General features: G+C 54.7%; 2 protein-coding genes and 1 pseudogene across 3 annotated transcripts; 2 read left to right on the top strand and 1 right to left on the bottom strand.

The window, feature by feature from the left end:
- On the top strand, positions 1-11409 carry LOC118673010 (E3 ubiquitin-protein ligase TRIM38-like). Of its 2 annotated transcripts, none has more exons than XM_036343355.1 (7): positions 1-468; positions 2541-3520; positions 5204-5299; positions 6001-6231; positions 8301-8323; positions 8409-8521; positions 9046-9806. In XM_036343355.1, the coding sequence occupies exons 2-7, from the start codon at positions 2657-2659 to the stop codon at positions 9693-9695; spliced, it is 1977 nt and encodes a 658-aa protein (XP_036199248.1). In that variant the 5' UTR covers positions 1-468; positions 2541-2656; the 3' UTR covers positions 9696-9806. The 2 variants fall into 2 exon arrangements, with proteins under 2 accessions (XP_036199248.1, XP_036199249.1); XM_036343356.1 differs by lacking the exon at positions 9046-9806 and adding an exon at positions 10600-11409 and having other exon boundaries at positions 3-468.
- A 1600-nt stretch (positions 11410-13009) lies between these two features.
- On the bottom strand, positions 13010-13480 carry LOC118673013 (histone H1.2-like). The gene has a single exon (XM_036343360.1). It carries the CDS (start codon positions 13421-13423, stop codon positions 13184-13186), a length of 240 nt encoding a protein of 79 aa, XP_036199253.1. The 5' UTR covers positions 13424-13480; the 3' UTR covers positions 13010-13183.
- Positions 13422-15464, top strand: LOC118673326 (annotated as a pseudogene).
- The last annotated feature ends 4748 nt before the right edge of the window (positions 15465-20212 follow it).

Consider the following 20212-nt stretch of genomic DNA (forward strand, 5'->3'; position numbering starts at 1 on the left):
TTTCTACTTGGGTCCCGCCCAGGACCTGGGAAGGAGCTTTTGTTAGCTTAGGTGGCTCAGGAGGTGGCGTAGGAAATAAAGAGGGTCGAGTCTATCAGAAAAGGAAAGGTTTTATTCTGTGTTCCCGGGCGACCCACGATCCCCAGAGGGCTCGTGGATTCACGGCAACAGGGAGGGGGGCAGTTTTTCTATATTGCGGTTGGGTGAAGGGCAGGGACATGAACTGAGGAAGTCTCCGCCACAGGGGTCGGCAGGGCGTTCAGGGAGGAGTCAGAATCTGTGTGGGGGTCGCTGTGGATTCAGGAAGAAGCCAGTATCTGTGTCTGGCCCGCTGATCTGTTAGAAATTCCAGGGAGGGGCCGTTATCTCATCACAGGTCTGCAAGTATCCGATCCTGGGCTCCCTCCGATCTAACAGCTTTTCCAAGCGACTCCTTCCAGCCAGTGTGTGGCCTCAGTGTTTGCCCAGGTACTGGGGAGGGTGCGGGCGGGTCTCGCAGGGGGGTGATGACACCTGGTGTGCGGACGGGAGGGGGGTGTGGTGGGGGGCCCGGGCGGCAGGGAGGGGTGTATTTCAGACACCAGGGGAGTGATGGCCAACCTATGACATGCGAGTCAGAGGTGACACAGGAACTCATTTTTTGGGGTTGATTTTTCTTTGTTAAATGGCATTTAAATATATAAAATAAATATCAAAATATAAGTCTTTGTTTTATTATGGTTGCAAATATAAAAATTTTCTATATGTGACACGGCACCAGAGTTAAGTTAGGGTTTTTCAAAATGCTGGCACGCCGAGCTCAGAAGGTTCGCCATCACTGCACCAGGGCCTCTGTCCCTCCAGGCCCCTGGCCCGCAGCCCTTCCCCGAGGCCGCTTTCCCTTCCACCAAAGTCCAAGCTGTTCCAACCTCAGGAGATCTGGGTGCGAGGCGGGGGGAGTGGAGGCCCGGACAGGCCCCCGGGGCCCCTGGAAGGCAGGTCCTGTCCTGGGGACACAGCCCAGCCACAGAGGACCCCAGCGTGTCTCCGGGAAATCACCCGCCCAGGAAGGTGCTCTGAGCAGAAACTCTCTGTGGCTCCGGGGGCTGCCCTGGCTCTAGAGGAAGAGGGGTCCAGTGGTCTCAGGGATTCCTGGTTGTGTTCCCTCCATTGTCAGGTCCCAGGAAGTTGGATCTGCAACTGGCCCGCCTCCCTCAGCCCCCAGGAGGGCAGGCCTGGCTCTCCAGGAGCTGCAGCCCGGGCCAGGGTCCCAGGGTCCCTCCTTCGCTCTCTGGTTCCTGGGTCGTCTCTGGAGGATCTTGGGGTTTTGTCTTCCCACTTGCTCCCCCTCCCCTCGTCCCCCAGGGTTGCAGGTGCCTGGAACTTCTCCTGGGAGACAGTCCTGGCTGGAGGAGGAGAGAGGTCACCTGACTGGGCCTCCACGACCCGCCCCTCTGTCCAGCCCAGGCCTTTCCTTTATTTAAAAAAATGTTTGTATGGATTTCAGAGAGGAAGGGAGAGGGAGAGAGAGACACATGATGTTTCTCCTGCACGCCCCCCACTGGGGATCGAGCCTCTGAGCCAGGCATGTGCGCTGACCGGGAATGGAACCCTGACCTCCTGGTCCAAAGGCGGACGCTAAGCCACTGAGCCAGCCGGCCGGCCGGCGCCTCTCAGGGGAGGGAGGCTGGAGGGACTCACTGGGTCTCAGGTGCCGTGTTTACCTCGGGTTCGTCCTGGGTGGGTTTCCCTGGAGGAGATTTTTCCTATTGTTTCTTCCAGAGAAAGGAAGGGAGGGCAGCCGGGGGGGGGGGGGGGGGGGAGAGAGAGACCGCAGGAATGGAACCCGGGACACGTCAGTGCGCAGTGGACGCTCTAACTGCTGAGCCCGCTGCCCAGCCTCTGTTCTCTGTGGGGGGCCGTCGGGGGAATGGCTGGGGGTGCAGAGGCTCAGCAGGTCCACAGTCGCTGCTTCAGTGGAATCTTCCTGATCCACCCAGTTCCTTAAGTTGCAAAGAAACGGTCCTGGAACCAGTTATTCCAATTATTCCTCATGTTCCTCAGGTGGGAGAGTCCCCCGGACCCTCACTGGGTCCCTGGGGGCATCCTGCCTCGCCCTCGCCCTCCCTGTGTCTGGGCTCCAGCACCAGCTTCCCCCTGATGGATGGTCTCTATTGGGGCTTCATGCAGCCCCCGGTGGCCATGAAGCAATGGAAATGTGACCAGTCCTACCTGGTGCGGCTCAGTGGAGAGAGCATTGGCCTGCGGACTGAAGGGTCCTGGGTTCGAATGCGGTCAAGGGCACGTACCTGGGTTGCAGGTTCCATCTCTGGCCCTGGTCGGAGTGCATGTGGGAGGCAGCCCATGGGTGTGTGTCTCTCTCTGTCTCCCCCCTCCCTACCACTCTCTCTAAAAATCAATGGAAAAACATCCTCAGTGAGGCTACATCTGCATGTTAAATTCTGTTTCTTTTTAGTCAATGGAATTGGCGTCCCCACCCTAGTCCACAGCACAGCTGCACTCTCTGCAGCATCCACATTGCAGACCTTTCTTCCCTCCAGATAAGACCTCAAGGCCCGTGGGGCCTGGCAGCCGGGTGTCCACAGGAAGCCGGGGTGGGTGTGCTGCCTGCGCTGTGGGAGCCTCTTGGTCCAGCATTGCAGCTTCTGGCAGAGGCATGGCGTCGGCCTCCACCAGCAAGATGCGGGAGGAGGCCACCTGCTCCATCTGCCTGCACCTAATGGCTGAGCCTGTGAGCATCAGCTGCGGCCACAGCTACTGCCAGGTCTGTCTCCTGGGCTTCATGAGCCTGAGCTCCTCCTCCCAGCAGAGCCAGAGGGACACGCCCACCTTCTCCTCCCCTGGGAGCCAGCAGAGCACCTTCTCCTCCCCTGGGAGCCAGCAGAGCACCTTCTCCTCCCCTGGGAGCCAGCAGAGCACCTTCTCCTCCCCTGGGAGCCAGCAGAGCACCTTCTCCTTCCCTGGGAGCCAGCAGAGCACCTTCTCCTTCCCTGGGAGCCAGCAGAGCACCTTCTCCTTCCCGCGGAGCCAGCAGAGCACCTTCTCCTTCCCTGGGAGCCAGCAGAGCACCTTCTCCTTCCTGCGGAGCCAGCAGAGCACCTTCTCCTTCCCTGGGAGCCAGCAGAGCACCTTCTCCTCCCCTGGGAGCCAGCAGAGCACCTTCTCCTTCCCGCGGAGCCAGCAGAGCACCTTCTCCTTCCCTGGGAGTCAACAGAGCACCTTCTCCTTCCCTCGGAGCCAGCAGGACACGCAGACCTTCTCCTGCCCCCAGTGCAGGGCTCCCTTCCAGAGAGGCAGCCTGCGGCCCAACAAGCAGCTGGGCAGCCTCATCGCCGCCCTCCGGGAGCAGGAGCAGCAGCAGCAGCAGCTGGAGCAGGAGCTGTCCTGCCAGGAACACGGGGAGCGGCTGCACCTCTTCTGCGAAGATGAGGGCCAGCTCATCTGCTGGCGCTGCGAGCGCGATGGGCGGCACAAGGGCCATAACACGGCGATCGTGGAGGATGTGGGCCCCGGCTACAGAGTGAGTGCCTCCTCTTGTGCCCAGAGACCCCCATCACCAGCCGGGAGCCCAAGGTTGGGACCCTGAATGCTAGCTTTCCTCATGTCCTTATTCTAGCGGGGAGGTGTGTGTGTGGGGGGGGTGAAGGCCTGGAGGGGTGGGAAGGTTGAGGGTGGGTCCTCCCTGAATCAAGTCCTGGCTGTCCAGCCCGCCTTCCCCGGACGGTCAGACTTCATCCAGGTCCCGGCTGCGTGGTGAACTGGTCCCAGCTCCAGCGCCCCATGCGCTCAAACGCACATGAGTGGTGTGTTGTTTTGTTTGATAATCCTCACCTGAGGCTATTCTTCCATTGATTTTTAGAGAGAGTGGAAGAGCGGGGAAGAGAGAGAACAATGATCTGAGAGACACGGATTGGTTGCCTCCTGCAGGTGCTGCGACCGGGGCCAGGAAACGGCAGCCGAGGTTCATGCCTTGGACCAGAATCAACCCCATACTGTTCAGTCCGAAGGCTGAGGCTCTAGTCTAGCCTCTGAGCCTAACCAGTCAGGGCCGCACCTGCACGTTTTGTCGCCTCTCGGGTGCATGTGATGAGACGGCGCCGTGTGCAGGGGCCCGTGCGGGAGTGAAAGCAGAGGGACAAGGAGCCACCTCGTGGGCAGCCTGCCATCCAGTAGGGAAGACGCACCAGTGGAAGGACTGCCGGCCTCCATGGCCTGGGGGGTGGGAAGGGGGACCCAGGTGCGGGTGGTCTCGGGGAGCCCCCCCAGAGGTGAGTCCTGAGGAGCCTAAACACTAACCATGTGGCCTGGCCAGCGTGGCTCAGTGGTTGAGCATCAACCTAGGAACCAGGAGGTCACGGTTGGATTCCTGGTCGGGGCACATGCCTGGGTTTCGGACTCCATCCCCAGTGTGGGGTGTGCAGGAGGCAGCTGATCCATGATTCTCTCTCATCAATGATGTTTCTCTCTCTCTCCCTCTGAAAATAATTACAATATATGCATACTGGAGGCCCAGTGCACGAAATCTGTGCACTGGGGAGGGGTGTCCCTCAGCCCAGCCTGCATCCTCTCCAATTTGGGACCCCTTGAGGGATGCTCGACTGCTCCAGGGATGGGGCCTAAACAGGCAGTCAGGCGTTCCTCTCACAATCTCGCCTGCCTGCCGGCCTGATCACCCCCTAACCACTCCCCTGCCAGCCAGATTGACGCCTAAGTGTTCCCCTGCTGGCCCATTCACCCCCAACTGCTCTCCCCTGCAGGCCATCTTGTGTGTTGGAGTGATGGTCAGTTTGCATACTGGTTGTGATTAATTAGTATATCTGGTCACAACTAATTAGCATGTCCAGTCGTGACTGTGAGGGCATTGTGACCAATTTGCATATTACCCTTTTATTAGTATAGATTTTTAAAAAAAATAAAAAATATTAACGGTATGCAGGAGTGCTGAGCAAAAAGAGGGCTCTCCTGTGAGAGGGCCCCTGGCAAACACACAGCCAGGGGGCAGAGGCGTGTAGGGAAAGACAGGTGTCGCCGAGCCTTCCATCAGCTCAGTCGAGGTCCCCACACAGGCTGTCCTGGCCATTAGCCGAGAGGAGGGTCAGGGTGACAGGGACAGAGAGAGCCCCGGGCACTGACATCCAGATTCTTCCCGTCAGAGGGAGAAGAGAGATGTGGTCAGCAAGGGTCACTCCATTTCTTCCTCCAGGAAAAGCTCCAGGAAGCGGTGAGGAAACTGAGGAAACTGGAAGAGGAATGCACGAACCAGAAAGCATTCACGGTGAAGCAGATGGCCGAGTGGAAGGTGAGAATGGGGGGCTCTCGCCTTGGCCACTGGAGGGCACCCCCCTGGGCTCAGGCGTGTGCAGGAGGCAACAGTCCATGTCTCTCTCACATTGATGTTCCTCTCTCTCTCCCCACCCTCCCTCCGTGCCACTCCCCTCTCTCTAACAATCAATGGAGAGAATATCCTGGGCTGAGGATTAACGACAACAACAGAAAAAGAACAGAGATTTCTTGGTGTCAAGCTCTGTTTGGTCCTAGTTCTTAGGCGCAGGGTCTGATCGGGCGAAGCACAGTGATGGTGTCACTGAACCGGAGCAGCAGGTGGAGCCCCGAGAAGAAGCCATTGTCCTCCTTGTCCACATTAATGAGAGTTCATCCCCCCCTCCCCCTCCTTCCAGCAGGAAATGGCCAGGAGGCCAGAGCCTGTTGGAGCCGTAGAATCACATGCCTGTTTCCCGAGAGACGTCCCCACTGGCTTTCCAACTTTCTTTACTTTATTTCATATTTGTATTTATGTCAGAGACAAAGGGAGAGAGAGAGAAACATCCAGGAAGAGAGAGAATCATGGATCGGCTGCCTCCTGCACGCCCCCCACAGGGGATGGAGCCTGAAACCCGGGCCTGTGTCCTGACCGGGATCCAATGTGACCTCCTGGGTCACAGGTGGACGCTCAACCACTGAGCCCCGCCGGCCGGGCTGAGCGTCCTCTCTTGACTGTAGGAGAAGGTAGAGGCTCAGAGACAGAAAATCCAGGCGGGCTTCCAGAACCTGCACAGCTTCCTGAGGGAGGAGGAGAGGTCGTTCCTGTGGAGACTGGAGAGCGAGGAAGAGCGCACTCTGCAGAGACTGAGGGTCAGTGAGGCCGACCTGGACCAGCAGAGCCGCCAGCTCGAGAGCCACATCCGGGAGCTGGAGGAGCGATGCCAGGGCTCCGTCCAGAAGCTGCTGCAGGTGAGGCTGTGCCTGGGAGGAGCCACTGGGAGCGGGTCCTGAGCTGCTGGGGGGTTTGGGGGGGGCCATGGGAACAGAGGACCGCCTGCCTGCCTCTGCGGTGGCACATCAGTGTGGGGGAGTCAAAGGGAGATTTCTTTTATTCTTATTTAGTCATTTTGTTAATCCTCATTCCAGGATATTGTTCCTTTGGTTTTAGAGAGTGGAAGGGAGAGGGAGAGACAGAGAGAAATGTCAATGGGAGAGGGACACATTGATTGGTTGCCTGCATAGGTGCCCAGCTCTAGGCCTGAGATCAAGCCTGCAACCAAGGCGTGTGCCCTTGACCTGAATTGAACTTGGGACCCTTCAGTCCACAGGCCGACGCTCTATCCACTGAGCTAAACCAGCTAGGGCATAAAGGCATATTTCTTTTATTTTTATTTCTTATCATTTTTTAACGTGTTTTTTTTTAAATTTGATTTGAGAGAGGAATGGAGAGGGAGAGATAGAAACATCAATGATGAGAGAGAATCATTGATTGAGCCTGCAACCTGGACATGTGCCCTGACAGGGAATCATACCCTGACTTCCTGGTTTATAGGTTGATGCTCAAGCACTGAGCCACACCAGCTGGGCTAAGGCTATTCCTTTTAGAATATTGAACAGATAAAATCTACAGGGTGGCTTCCACTGGTCTCCAGCGTTCTGTGTATAAATCAGAAAATTGTGATTTAGCTCAAAAATCCAGTGTTGCTCAGTGGATAGAGCATCAGCTTGAGGACCGAAGGGTGCAGGGTTCCATTCTGGTCAAGGGCACGTACCTCAGTTGCAGGCTCCTCCCTGGTCCAGGCCGTGGTCAGGGCTTGTGCAGGAGGTAACCAGTCAATGTGTTTCTCTCACATCGATGTTTCTCTCTGTCTCTCCCTCCCCCTCCCCCTCTTCCTAAAAATCAATGGAAAATTATCCTCGGGTGAGGATCAAGAAAAATGAAATCCCCCCTGTAGGTAGAGGGGGTGGGTTCCTCGGCCGAACAGGCTCAGGGGATGGCTTCCGCTCCCACGTGCCTGTGTCCAGGGACACAGAATCCTGAAGGTCAGGCGATGGCGGGGACCAGGTGGGGCCGCCCCATGAGTGATGGTGAGCCTGGGCTGATGGGCCCTCCTTCTGTTTATGGTAAATCATCGAATGACAGACAAGAGACCTTAATGAGCCAATTAACTAGGAGTCCTTTATCGTGTGGGGCCCAGAGGGAGGTGTCTCTTTCCAAATCTCTGAGCAACTCATTCAGGAAGTTTCCCGTCTTTATACCTTTTGAGCCGCTTTGTTTGCAGATATTACAAAGGGCTCTCTGTGAGTTAATGTTACAGACAGTTGTAACCTTGAGTACATAATGAGTTTGTGCACGGCACATTATCAGGATTAGTCTATTTTAGGCTATTACATTGGATGGCTAGTTGGCAAGGTCAGACAGTTAAGTTGATATTTTTCTATTATTTGAACTAAAAACAAAGTCATTTTACAGAATAACAGACTGTCTTAAAGTGACAGAGTTTATAATGACAGAGCTTACAGAACAAGGGATTATCTCACAGCAGCAGAGAATTTTAACAGCAGTTTTCTATACGAGATGGAGGTTACTATGCTTCACTTTTAGCCTCAGGAAGGTGAACCTCCCCCTACCTCCCAGCTGCTGGTCCCAGGTCCGGCGGGTGGAAGTGGAGGGCGCCCCTCAGGGTGACCATGTCTCATGGCTGCTCTGCCCACTGGTCACTGTGGCGGCCACCTCAGGGCCCAGTCTGGGCGCTGGGCACCCACCCACGGCCGAGAGGCTTTGTGACAGGGGGCCTCTGGCAGGTGCGCTCTGAGGGAGGTGAGGCCAGAGGGAGCGTGGAGGGCTCTCCACGCCCCTAAGCAGCCGCAGGCTCCCCAGCACCTCAGCAAGGAGGGCGCCAGGCTCGGAGGCTGAGAGGTGTCCTGCTGTGCTGACTGTCCGAACCCAAGGCTGGGCTTGCCCTGTGCCTCTGGGAGGGAGCAGCACCCCATCAGCATGGTGTTCCCACACTCACCTGTGCCTTCGTTTCCCGCAGGACGTGAAGGGCGCCCTGAGCAGGTGAGTGCTGAAGGAAGGACCAGGGGGAGTGGGGTGCGGAGCCACGGGGTGCCCCGCTGAGCATCTCTGGCCTCTGCTCCCCCAGGAGCCAGGCTGTGCGGCTGGAGATGCCGGAGGCCCTGTCCTTGGAGATTGAGACCGAATGCGAGGTCCCCGAGCTCTACTTTGACCTGAGCAAACATTTGAGGAGCCATCAAGGTACGTGAGGGCGATGCTAAGTGCTTCGGGGACCGAGCTCAGTGCAACCTCCACCCCACGGGTTACGGGGACAAATGGGAGGGTTTCTACTTTATGGTCACAGCCCTGTGCTCCCCTCACTGGTCCGAAACATCGCTCAGACTCCAGAGCACAGACTGGTCTTCTCTCAAAGAAACTGTGTTGGCAGTGGGGTTCGCCTCCAACCTCGACCCCCGAAAGCCACCCAGGGCCGCAGGGTGCGTGGGCACGGCCCACAGAAACCCTTTGTGTGTCCGCAAGGGAGGATCCTGGGAAGAAACTTGCAGCTGGTCCTTTCCCACCCTCTGAAGGGACATTCTTAGAACAAACGAGATCCCAGCAGAACTGGGAGTCAGAGTCTCCGGTGGTCGCCGCTCCCCTGTGAACGCCCACGCTGTCTGCCAGCCCCCTGAATTCTACCCCTGAGGTTCTTCTAATCACCAGAAACCTGGAGGATGGTCTCCCTCTGTCCGTATTCATTTGGGATTTCTTGGACCATCTGACAGAGCAGCCTGGCAGTTGTGAAACTGACATGGAGCAGTTTGCAGAGACCCTGAGTGGCCGGGTCACCACGGACGAGGCTTTGGAAGAACTGGTGGACCTCATCTACCAACAGGCCACGTCCGAGCGCAAGTTCCGCTGCGGGGGAACTCGCCTGTGTGCTTACCTGTCCCGTCACCTGACCATTCACTCACAGAGGGGCAGCTTCCGCCAAGTGCTCCTTCAAAGATGTCAGGCTGATTATGAGCCTAGAGATCAAGCTGCCAAGGGGGATGAAGCAGCTCGGAAACGATTCCTCGGGTTCGTGCTCTTTCTGGGAGAACTTTATCTTCCACTGGAGATCGAAGGGGCAAATACAGAGGCTCGAGTAGCTGCTCTCCGGGGGTTGTTGGAAGCCCTCCTTTCTCACCCTGTGGACGATAACCTAATTTGTGCAGTAAAATTCCTGAGGTTGACAGGGCCCGCCTTGGAAGATGTCTGGAAGGGAAAGGGAAGGACGGACATGGACGAGGTTATCCAGAGGATTGGAAACGTCGCCCTGGACGTGCCCTGCAGTGAAGGCATGAGGCACATGCTCTTGACGCTTGTGGAGCTCCGGTCAAGTGTATGGGGGAGAGGCCCTGTCACCTCAGCATCCGAGAGAAGCAGCACCTGAGAATGATCCCGACTGTTTGTGACGGAACCGCCATTGGGTCCAGCGGATGCTGCTCCTCTCCCTGCAGCTGATCCCGACGACCACGATTCACTCAGGAGTGACCTGAGGGCGGGAGGGGAGGGGGGAGGACGTATGTGATACTTTAAACAATCAAGATTTATTAAAAACAAAAAAGAGTGACTTGAAAGAGAGGACTCTTTCCAGACTATGAAGAAAATGGAGCAGGTGTGTCCGGGGTGGTGACCGTTCTTGGATGATATTGAGGATGAGGTGGACCCAGAAGCTTATGCACAGTTTTGTTTGGAACCAGAGCGTCAGCAGAAGCCGTCGGGTTAAACATCCACGGGTCAGAGTGAGGAAGCCGTGCAGGTGATGGTGGGAACCGGACGCAGGAAACCTGTCACACTTGTTCCCGATGGAGGACGCAGAGAGATGTCACTAATGTCCGCACCTCCAGTCGTGTGTAACACTCTCTGCCACTTAAACTCTATTCCCTAGAACTTAAAGAATAAAATAAAATAAAATAAAATAAACTGTGCTGCCCTAGCGGTTGCCCGAGCACCCCCCCCCCCAGGAGGTTGGGGTTTGATTCCAAGTCAGGGCACAGAGCTGGGTTGTGGGCTCGGTCCCATGTGGGGCATGCAGGAGGTAGCTGATCCATGATTCCCATCATGGATGTTTCTATCTCTCTCCCTCTCCCTTCCTCTCTGAAGTCAATAAAAATATATTTTAAAATAATAATAAAAATCAATCAAAGGAAAAATATTCTTGGACGAGGGTTGAAAAACAAACAAGCAAATAAAACCCCTGCATAAAAATAAATACATAATAAAACATAATAAAAGAAAGGGAACTGTTCTCAGCAAGCAAAAACCAAATCTTTGTTTTCCTCCCTCCCTTGCAGTCGGTGTGACTCTGGATCCAGAAACAGCGCATCCGGAACTAATTCTGTCCCAGGATCAGAGACAAGTGACGCGGGGCCCCCAGCGCGAGGCGGAACTCTCTCCCCGGAGGTTCATGGCCTCGCCCTGTATCCTGGGCCGGCAGAGCTTCGCGTCGGGGCGGCAGTACTTCGAGGTGGACGTGGGCGAGGGCACGGGCTGGGACGTGGGCGTCTGCCTGGAGAGCGTGCAGAGGCTCGGGGGGACCACGCAGAGGCCCGAGACCGGCTTCTGGGCCCTTCGGCTGTGCGCCAAGGACGGCTACGTGGCGCTGACCTGGCCGCGCACGCCCCTGCGCCTGCAGGAGCGGCCCCTGGTCGTCGGGGTTCTCCTGGACTGCGAGGTCGGGCTTGTGTCCTTCTACAGCGGGACCTCGGGCTCCCACATGTTCACCTTCCCCAGGGCCTCCTTCCCGGACGCCCTGCGGCCCTATCTCCAGGTTTACCCGTATTCCCCCCTGTTCCTGCCCAGCCTGGACAAGTGAGGAGAGCAGCAGCCGCCTGTGGCTGAACCAGGAGAGAATGAGTGTGAGGGCCGAGGGCGGGATTCGGGCCTGTGCTCTCCATGCTGTTTCCTGCCCCAGGGCAGTGCCGGGCTGGGAGTGGGTCCTGGATACATCTGCAGGGGGCGGGGGGCGGGGATGGACATACAGAGATAAAGCTGGGCTGGGTGGCTCAGTGGTTGAGTGTCCTCCTATGAACCAGGTCACGGTTCTATTCCTGCCCGGGTTACGGGCTCGATCCCCAGTTGGGCTGTGCAGGAGGCAGCCAATCCGTGATTTGTTTTCTTGTTGATGTTTCTGTCTCCCTCTCCCTTCCTCTCTGAAATCAATAAAATATATATATAAAAAAGACTGTAAAAATACCACAGGGGGTCAGTTTGACCCTTGGCCTCTCCATCCCCCTTTTCAGGATTCAGAGCTTTGATTCCCAGATGTCCTGGGGTGACTGGTGGGGTGACCGAGGTCAGGAGGCCCAAGTCCGCCCCAGTGTGTTTGACATGGTTTGAGCTTGGCGGCCGGGTGGGGTGGCGTGGGGCGGGATTTGCAGCAAAGAACAGAAAAACCAAACTAGCGGTGAGTCTTTTAGCCACTGACCCGTTGATTAATAATCTGAGCCACACCCGGCCCGTGCGGCTCAGTGGTTGAGTGTTGACCTATGAACTAGGGTCTCATGGTTCCATTCCCACCAAGGGCACATGCCCAGTTGGCACATTCCTCTCTGGTTGGGGCCCGTGCAGGAGGCAACCAATAGATATGCTTTTCTCACATCAATAATTCTGTCTTTCTATCTTTCACTCTCTCTGAAAATCAATGGAAAGCTCGGGTGAGAGGGAGGAAGGGAGGGAGGGAGGGAGAGAGGGAGGGAGGGAGGGAGGGAGAGAGGAAATGCTGAACTCCTGGAGGCAGGAACGCCCGCACAAGGCCTGGCAAGCTCTGTGCTCAGGGTCTGGACCGCAAGGCGACCCCATAAGGAGGCTGAATTGCTCACAAGCAATAACTTAAAAATATAATGAACGTGTTGGAAGGAACATGGCTGGCGCGTTGAGGAACAAATTGGCCTGCTTCCGTGGTTCTCGGGCTGTCAGGGGCGGGAGAAGGATCCCAAGATACCGCTGAGATCCACACTGTCCCTGCCCAGCTCCAAAGCAAGGAGCCATCTCTATACACGGGCACTGGGGTGCCCCGCTTAAGGCCTGAGAGCCCTCCCTGCCTACCTTCCTTCAACCTGAACATTAAAGACAGTTCTGCCTCATGGGGTTGCCAGGGCCCCGATGGGACTGCACATGCAAAGATACCGCATTCACTCGCGTCACGTCGCGTGTGCCCGATGGCTTCCCTCACGGGGAAATGGGGAGCCACCCCTGAAACCCAGGCTCTAGGTGCTTTTCAATCCAGGGTTTTCTAAAGGCAAATATTGAGGCTCACCGGTGAAGACGACTGGTTAGTGCGTGTGCCAGCCACGCCGGGTGTCCTTAATCTGGTCGATTTAGTTCTCGACGGCGTCTTGTCTGGAGAACTTTTCTACTTTCAGTTGGGCGACCGACCCAGGTGAGGGCCCCAGATTCCACAGAGCATCGCACGGTTCTGTGTCACACGGCTGTTCTTTTTAAAGCAAAAGGCAGAAACGAAACATGGTGTAACCATTGCATTGTTTGTCATGAAAACATTGAATATTCAAAAGTACATATATTTAACGACTTGTGATGTATAATACATATAAGTGGAAACTACATCACAGACAAAGAAAATATAGAAAAAAAACCCTATTAGAAAACTATCAGGAGATAAATATAAGGTTAATTTTCTATTATATGTAAGAAAAGAAACCCAATGGGACAAGAGACAGACAGACTGACTTCCCAGCGAATGAGCAAACACGTAAGTGCATATTCCAGTGGCCAATAACTAAAGAAAGGGAGTGACGGTGTGAAATAATTCTACACGCCGTGGACTTGCAGGAGAAAAACAGAAAGTGGTCTCCGATGGTCCTGGACTTGCCTGGGAGTCGGGGGAGTTGGGGGCCCCTGGACGCGGCGTCTTTGCAGTTACAGGAAAAATAAATGCCGCACGTGGTAGCCCGCGGCCGCCAGCGCCTTCCTGAGCGCGGCCAGCGACACGCCGCTGCGCTCCTTGGAGGCGGCGACCGCCTTGGTGATGAGCTCGGACACGGGCGGCCCGGACGCCTTGCGGCGCACCCCGGAGGGCTTCTTGGCCGCCTTCTTCTTCACGGGGGTCTTCTCCGCGGGGGGCGCGGCGGCGGGCGCGGCGGGAGCGGTCTCCGACATGGCGATGGCGATGGCGATGGCGATGGCGATGGCGAAGGTCTAGGAAGAGTTGGCGAAAGTGGCGAAGCGCCGATGGCGCAGCGCCGGCCGCCGCCGAATATATAGAGCGCAGGCGCGCGCTGATTGGTGCTCCCGCCGCCCTCGGCTGGCAGGCTCCGCGCCGCCGCCGCGCGCCCAAGTTGTGTTTGTTACACTTCACAAAAGGGGGGAAATATATTTTTATTGACTTCAGAGCTCGGTCGCCTCTCGATCCGGAGGTACTAGCCGTTCTTCTGTCGTCTGGCAGGGAGAGGGGAGCGTGGAGCGGTGTCACTGGCAGGACTGGCAGAAGGACGTGCCTTTGTGCCTGTCTCAACCGTGAGCCCTGTTGGCTGGTCAGGACCCATTTTTTAAAAAAAATATATTTTATTGATTTTTTACGGAGAGGAAGGGAGAGAGATAGAGAGTTAGAAACATCGATGAGAGAGAAACATCGATCAGCTGCCTCCTGCGCATCTCCTACTGGGGATGTGCCCGCAACCCTGGTACATGCCCTTGACCGGAATCGAACCTGGAACCCTTCAGTCCGCAGATGGACGCTCTATCCACTGAGCCAAACCAGTTAGGGAAGGACTCATTTTTAAAGCCTGTTTCGTACCCGCAGCAGTTCAGGTGGTTATCAATGAAGAAAGCCAATGAACACATGTTTGTCTCAAACACGGCAAAGGGCTACCTGGTTATCTAAGGGGAGTACCTCACTCACAGAGACGGCCATCTTAGCAAGTCACTCGGAGTCAGTAACTGAAGTTCACATCCTCGTCTGTGGGGTAACACACTTCAGAGCAGTGGGTAATGTGTCTTTAATATCACACTTTAAGTTAACTCAAACCTTTCAAACCTTATCAGCATTTTTAGACATTTTTTAAGCATTTTACACATTTCTAAATATTTACTGTAACAAGAACACAGGCTGGTCTTATCTAAAATAAACTGTGTTGGGAGTGAGGCCTGCTTCCAGCCCTGACCCCCGAAGCCATCCCGGGCCTGCAGGGTGGGGTGCACACAGCCCCCGGGAGCTCTTTGTGTGTTTGTGGGGGAGGGTCCTGGCAGTAAGCGCCAGCCACCTCTTCCCCACCCTCTCAGGGGACATTCTTGGAACAAAGGAGACACCAGGACCGCATCCCCCATCAGAACTGGGAGTCCTCATTCGCATGGGGTAAACCCCAGGTGGTCCTCTTTACCATGTGAATGCCCACGCTGACAGCCAGCGCCCTGAAATCTACCCTTGAGGTTCTTCTAATTACCAGGACCCCACGAGGATGGTCTCTCTCTGTCCGTATTCGTTTGGGATTTCTTGGACCATCTGACAGAGCAGCCTGGCTGTTGTGAAACTGACATGGAGCAGTTTGCAGAGACCCTGAGTGGCCAGGTCACCACGGACGAGGCTTTGGAAGAACTGGTGGACCTCATTTACCAACAGGCCACGTCCGAGCGCAAGCTCCGCTGCAGGGGAGCTCGCCTGTGTGGTTACCTGTCCCGTCACCTGACCATTCGCTCACAGAGGGGCAGCTTCTACGATGTGCTCCTTCAAAGGTGTCAGGCTGATTATGAGCCTAGAGATCAAGCTGCCAAGGGGGATGAAGCAGCTCGGAAACGATTCCACGGGTTCGTGCTCTTTCTGGGAGAACTTTATCTTCCGCTGGAGATCGAAGGGGCAAATACAGAGGCTCGAGTAGCTGCTCTCCGGGGGTTGTTGGAAGCCCTCCTTTCTCACCCTGTGGACGATAACCTAATTTGTGCAGTAAAATTCCTGAAGTTGACAGGGCCTGCCTTGGAAGATGCCTGGAAGGGAAATGGAAGGACGGACATGGACGAGGTTATCCAGAGGATTGGAAACATCGTCCTGGACGCGCCCTGCAGTGAAGGCGTGAGGCACATGCTCTTGAAGCTTGTAGAGCTCCGGTCAAGTGACTGGGGGAGAGGCCCTGTCACCTCAGCATCCGAGAGAAGCAGCACCTGAGAATGATCCCGACTGTTTGTGACGGAACCGCCACTGGGTCCAGCGGATGGTGCTCCTCTCCCTGTAGCTGTTCCCGGCGACCCGGATTCAATCAGGAGTGACCTGAGGGCGGGGTGTGTGTGTGTGTGTGTGTGTGTGTGTGTGTGTGTGAAGGACACATGTGATACTTTCAACAATAAAGATTTATTAAAAACTAAAAAGAGTGACTTGAAGAGCAGACTCTTTTTCCAGATTGTGAAGAAAATGGAGCAGGTGTGTCCGGGGTGGTGACCGTACTTGGATGATATTGACGATGAGGTGGACCCAGAAGCTTATGCACAGTTTTGTTTGGAACCAGAGCGTCAGCAGGAGCCGTCGGGTTAAACGTCCACGGGTCAGAGTGAGGAAGCCGTGCAGGTGATGGTGGGAACCGGAACGCAGGAAACCTGTCACACGTGTACTCGATGGACGATGCAGTGATGTTACCAATGTCCGCACCTTCAATTGTGCGTAACACGCTCTGCCACAGTAAACTCTATTCCCTAGAACTTAAAGAATAAAATAAAATAAAATAAAATAAACTATGTTGCCCACCGGTTTGGTTCAGTGGATAAAGGTTTGGCCTGTGGATAGAAGGTTCCCAGGTTCTATCTTGGTCCAGGGCAGGTAACTCTACCAATCAATGTGTGTGTGTTTCTCTCTCCCCCCTCCCTTCCTCTCTCTAAAAAATCATTGGAAGCCCGGCCGGTGTGGCTCAGTGGTTGAGCATCGACCTATGAACCAGGAGGTCAGGGTTCGATTGCAGGTCAGGACACATGCCTGGGTTGTGGGCTCTATCTCCAGTGTGGGGCATGCAGGAGGCAGCGGATCAATGATTCTCTCTCATCATTAATGTTTCTATCTCTCTCTCCCTCTCCCTTTCTCTCTGAAGTCAATAAAAAATTTATTTTTAAAAATAAAATTTTTTATTTTAAAATTTCTAAAACTAAACAAAAAGATAAATAGAAAAAACCCAACACATATAGCCTATACATGTAGAATATGCATATATATGTAGACATGTACATATATGTATGTGTATGTACAGACACACACATACAAACATAGAAATGTGAGAGCCGAGGCCCACACGGACCCAGGAGCACACGCAGCACTGGGATCAGTTTCATACACGTGATTCATTTAAGAAGCGCTGTCTTAGGACAATGGAAGAAAATTGTGAGAGAGAATCACTGACCAGCTGCCTCCTGCACGCCCCACACTGGAGATCCACCCCACAACCCTGGCCTGTGCCCTGACCGGGAATTGAACCCTGACCTCCTGGTTCATAGGATTTCGCTCAACCACTGAGCCACACCAGCCAGGCTGCGAGCTCACATCTCTGCCTGCCTACTCACTGCCTATTCTGGGTGTGCCAGCCGGCAGGCATGTCCATACTCTCTGTTTTTTCCCTTTAAAATTTCATGCAATTTGTGCCTATGACTGAGTTTGCTTAGGACGAATAAAAACAGCTTGTTGCATCAAATTGCCAGAAAAAAGTGTTGTATGTAGCTGTGGCCTGGGCACACTGTCTGTGTGTCCACATCCGTGTGCTGAGTCAGCACAGGCACCATTGGTATAGGTCACCCTTAGGGTCTTTACATAAGCAGCCGAGTGACCTGGCCCTGCTGACCCCGCACCCAGATTGTCCGCTGTTCCCTGGCCTGGGTATAAATATTTCTCTCTTTCCACAACCATCACAGCTACAGAGCTGACAGAGTCCTGAGTAGGGGTGATGTGGGGATTGAGAAAATGAAAGAGACAGACACAGACACAGTCGGCAAAGCTGGGACCACGTGGGACAGCTGCTCTCTGATGGAGAGACAGGGACTCAGAGCTGATACAGTGCGTTTATGTTATACAGTAGGATACCAGGAAGCTTTCCTGAAATTTAAGATGAAGAAAATATGTGCATTCTTGTGGCTTCTTTGTAATCATCACTTCTGCGTGGGCCCAGATAATCGAGTTTGTTCCTGGTGCCTGGTTGGATTTAGATAATGAAATCCACCCCCTGGGCACCTGAGCTAAAGGTCAGAACGACAACACACCTGCCTCCAGCAAGGTTTGTTTCCAGGGCATGGCTCTGCCAGGCGTCACTGGATTCAGACCACACCAGCTCGAGGGCCTTTCCAGGCGCTCTCTACACTTGAAAATGGGCTGTCATGGTTTTTTTTCAATGTCCCCTGACCTGGACCCCCGGCAGCTTGTCACCCACCATCGACACGGGGTCACCAGGCGGCCTTGGGCCCTGGCTCCAGGGTGGGAAAGGGGACGTCTAACCCTCGGGTGAGCGGGGCTGGGTGAACCCATGTAATCGTCCCCGTCTGCCTTCTCTCCCGCCCCGTCTGCCAGGGACCCACACCCAGAGCTCTCCGGGGCGAACCTTCACCTCATGGCGGGGACTGTGGCCTCAGGGTGAGGTCCAGGCCCGCTGTTCTGTGGTCCGGGAAGAAGGCAGCAGAGTCAGTGGAGCCCCAGCTTCCCTCCTCCTCTCAGGGATCCTCACAAGGGAGCCCAAGGCCTGGAAGGAGCCGGGGAGCCCTGTGGGGGGAGGGGCCGGGGAGCCCTGTGGGGGGAGGAGCCGGGGAGCCCTGTGGGGGGAGGGGCCGGGGAGCCCTGTGGGGGGAGGGGCCTGGGAGCCCTGTGGGGGGAGGATCTGGGGAGCCCTGTGGGGGGAGGATCTGGGGAGCCCTGTGGGGGGAGGACCCCGGGGAGCAGCCAGGAGGCTGCGGATTCACTGCTGGGCTCAGCCCTGGGCACCTCCCTGTGGCCTGACCTTCCCAGCAGGTCACAGGGCTGAGCAGTGAGCCTGCCCAACCGCCAGGGGGCACCCGCGAGGCAGAGAGGAGAAGCCTGGGGAGGAGCTGCCCCACAGGAAGCTGAAGGGGTCACAGCCTGGGGGAGGGGATGGCTCAGTGGACAGAGCCCAGCCTGTGGACCTCAGGGCATCGGTTGTGATTCCCGGTCAAGTGCCCGAACCTCGTCAATGTGTCTCTCACATGGACGTTTCTCCCTCTCTCCCCTCGTCTCCCTTCTTCCTTCCTCTCTCGCTAAAAAATCGATGGAAAAAACATCTTTGAGGAGAAACCAAGATGGCGGCATCGGTTAATGCCGGAGATTGCTGCCTCAAACAACCACTTCAAAAAACAACTAAAAGACGGAACGGACATCATCCAGAACCACAGGAAGGCTGGCTCAGTGGAAATTCTACAACGAGGAGGAAAGAGAATATCATACCCAGACTCAGAGGAGGCGCAGTGCTGAAGTGAAATACTCAGTTTCGGAGTGCGCGCGGAGCGGGCTGGAGGCGGAGGGCGCGGTTGTTGTTTTCAATCGGGAGGGAGTTTCAGACTCTGAGCTCCAGATCCGGGCGAGTCTCTAGGGACCCAGACTCAAACGGGAGAAGTGGGACTGTCTGGCTTCGGTCGGAAATCGAAGGCAGCTTTCTCTCCGAGGTTTGCAGCGGTTGCTGGGACTCTGAGAGGCAGAGCCTCTGGGGACGGAACTGAGAGCCGCCATAACTGCTCTCTCCAGCCCCCCCTGTATATCCCCGGGGACCCGCCCCGCCCAAGCCCTTCGCAGAGCCATTTGCCGGATAGCCTCAGGCAAACGCTAGATTAGCACCGCCCTAGAGATCCAGCACAGAAGCCCTCCCACTGCAGACACAGCGGACTCTCATAGCCAGTTAGCCGGGAGGTCAAATCACCCCCGGTATTGCCGTCAACAATCAAGGCTTAACTACAACAAGACTGCGCACAAAGACCACTAGGGGGTGCACCAAGAAAGCATAAAAAATGCGGAGACAAAGAAACAGGACAAAACTGTCAATGAAGGATATTGAGTTCAGAACCACACTTTTAAGGTCTCTTAAGAACTGTCTAGAAGCCGCCGATAAATGTAGTGAGATCCTCAAGAAATCTAATGAGACCCTCGATGTTATGATAAAGAACCAACTAGAAATTAAGCATACACGGACTGAAATAACGAATACTATACAGACTCCCAACAGCAGACCAGAGGAGCGCAGGAATCAAGGCAAAGATTTGAAATGCAAAGAAGCAAAAAACACACAACCAGAAAAGCAAAATGAAAAAAGAATCCGAAAACACGAAGATAGTGTAAGGAGCCTCTGGGACAGCTTCAAGTGTACCAACATCAGAATTATAGGGGTGCCAGAAGATGGGAGAGAGCAAGATATTGAAAACCTATTTGAAGAAATAATGACAGAAAACTTCCCTCACCTGGTGAAAGAAATAGACTTACAGTCCAGGAAGTGCAGAGAACCCCAAACAAAAAGAATACCAAAGAGGACCACACCAAGACACATCATAATTAAAATGCCAAGAGCAAAAGACAAAGAGAGAATCTTAAAAGCAGCAACAGAAAGAAAATCAGTTACCTACAAGGGAATACCCATACGACTGTCAGCGGATTTCTCAACAGAAACTTTGCAGGCCAGAAGGGAGTGGCAAGAAATATTCAAAGTGATGAATGCCAAGAACCTACAACCAAGATTACTTTATCCAGCAAAGCTATCATTCAGAATTGAAGGTCAGATAAAGAGCTTCACAGATAAGGAAAAGCTAAAGGAGTTCATCACCACCAAACCAGGATTATATGAAATGCTGAAAGGTATCCTTTAAGAAGAGGAAGAAGAAGAAAAAGGTAAAGATACAAATTATGAACAACAAATACACATCTATCAACAAGTGAATCTAAGAATCAAGTGAATAAATAATCTGATGAACAGAATAAACTGGTGAATATAATAG

The sequence above is a fragment of the Myotis myotis genome, unplaced genomic scaffold (assembly GCF_014108235.1).
Source record: "Myotis myotis isolate mMyoMyo1 unplaced genomic scaffold, mMyoMyo1.p scaffold_m19_p_18, whole genome shotgun sequence".
NCBI classification, from domain to species: Eukaryota; Metazoa; Chordata; class Mammalia; order Chiroptera; family Vespertilionidae; genus Myotis; species Myotis myotis.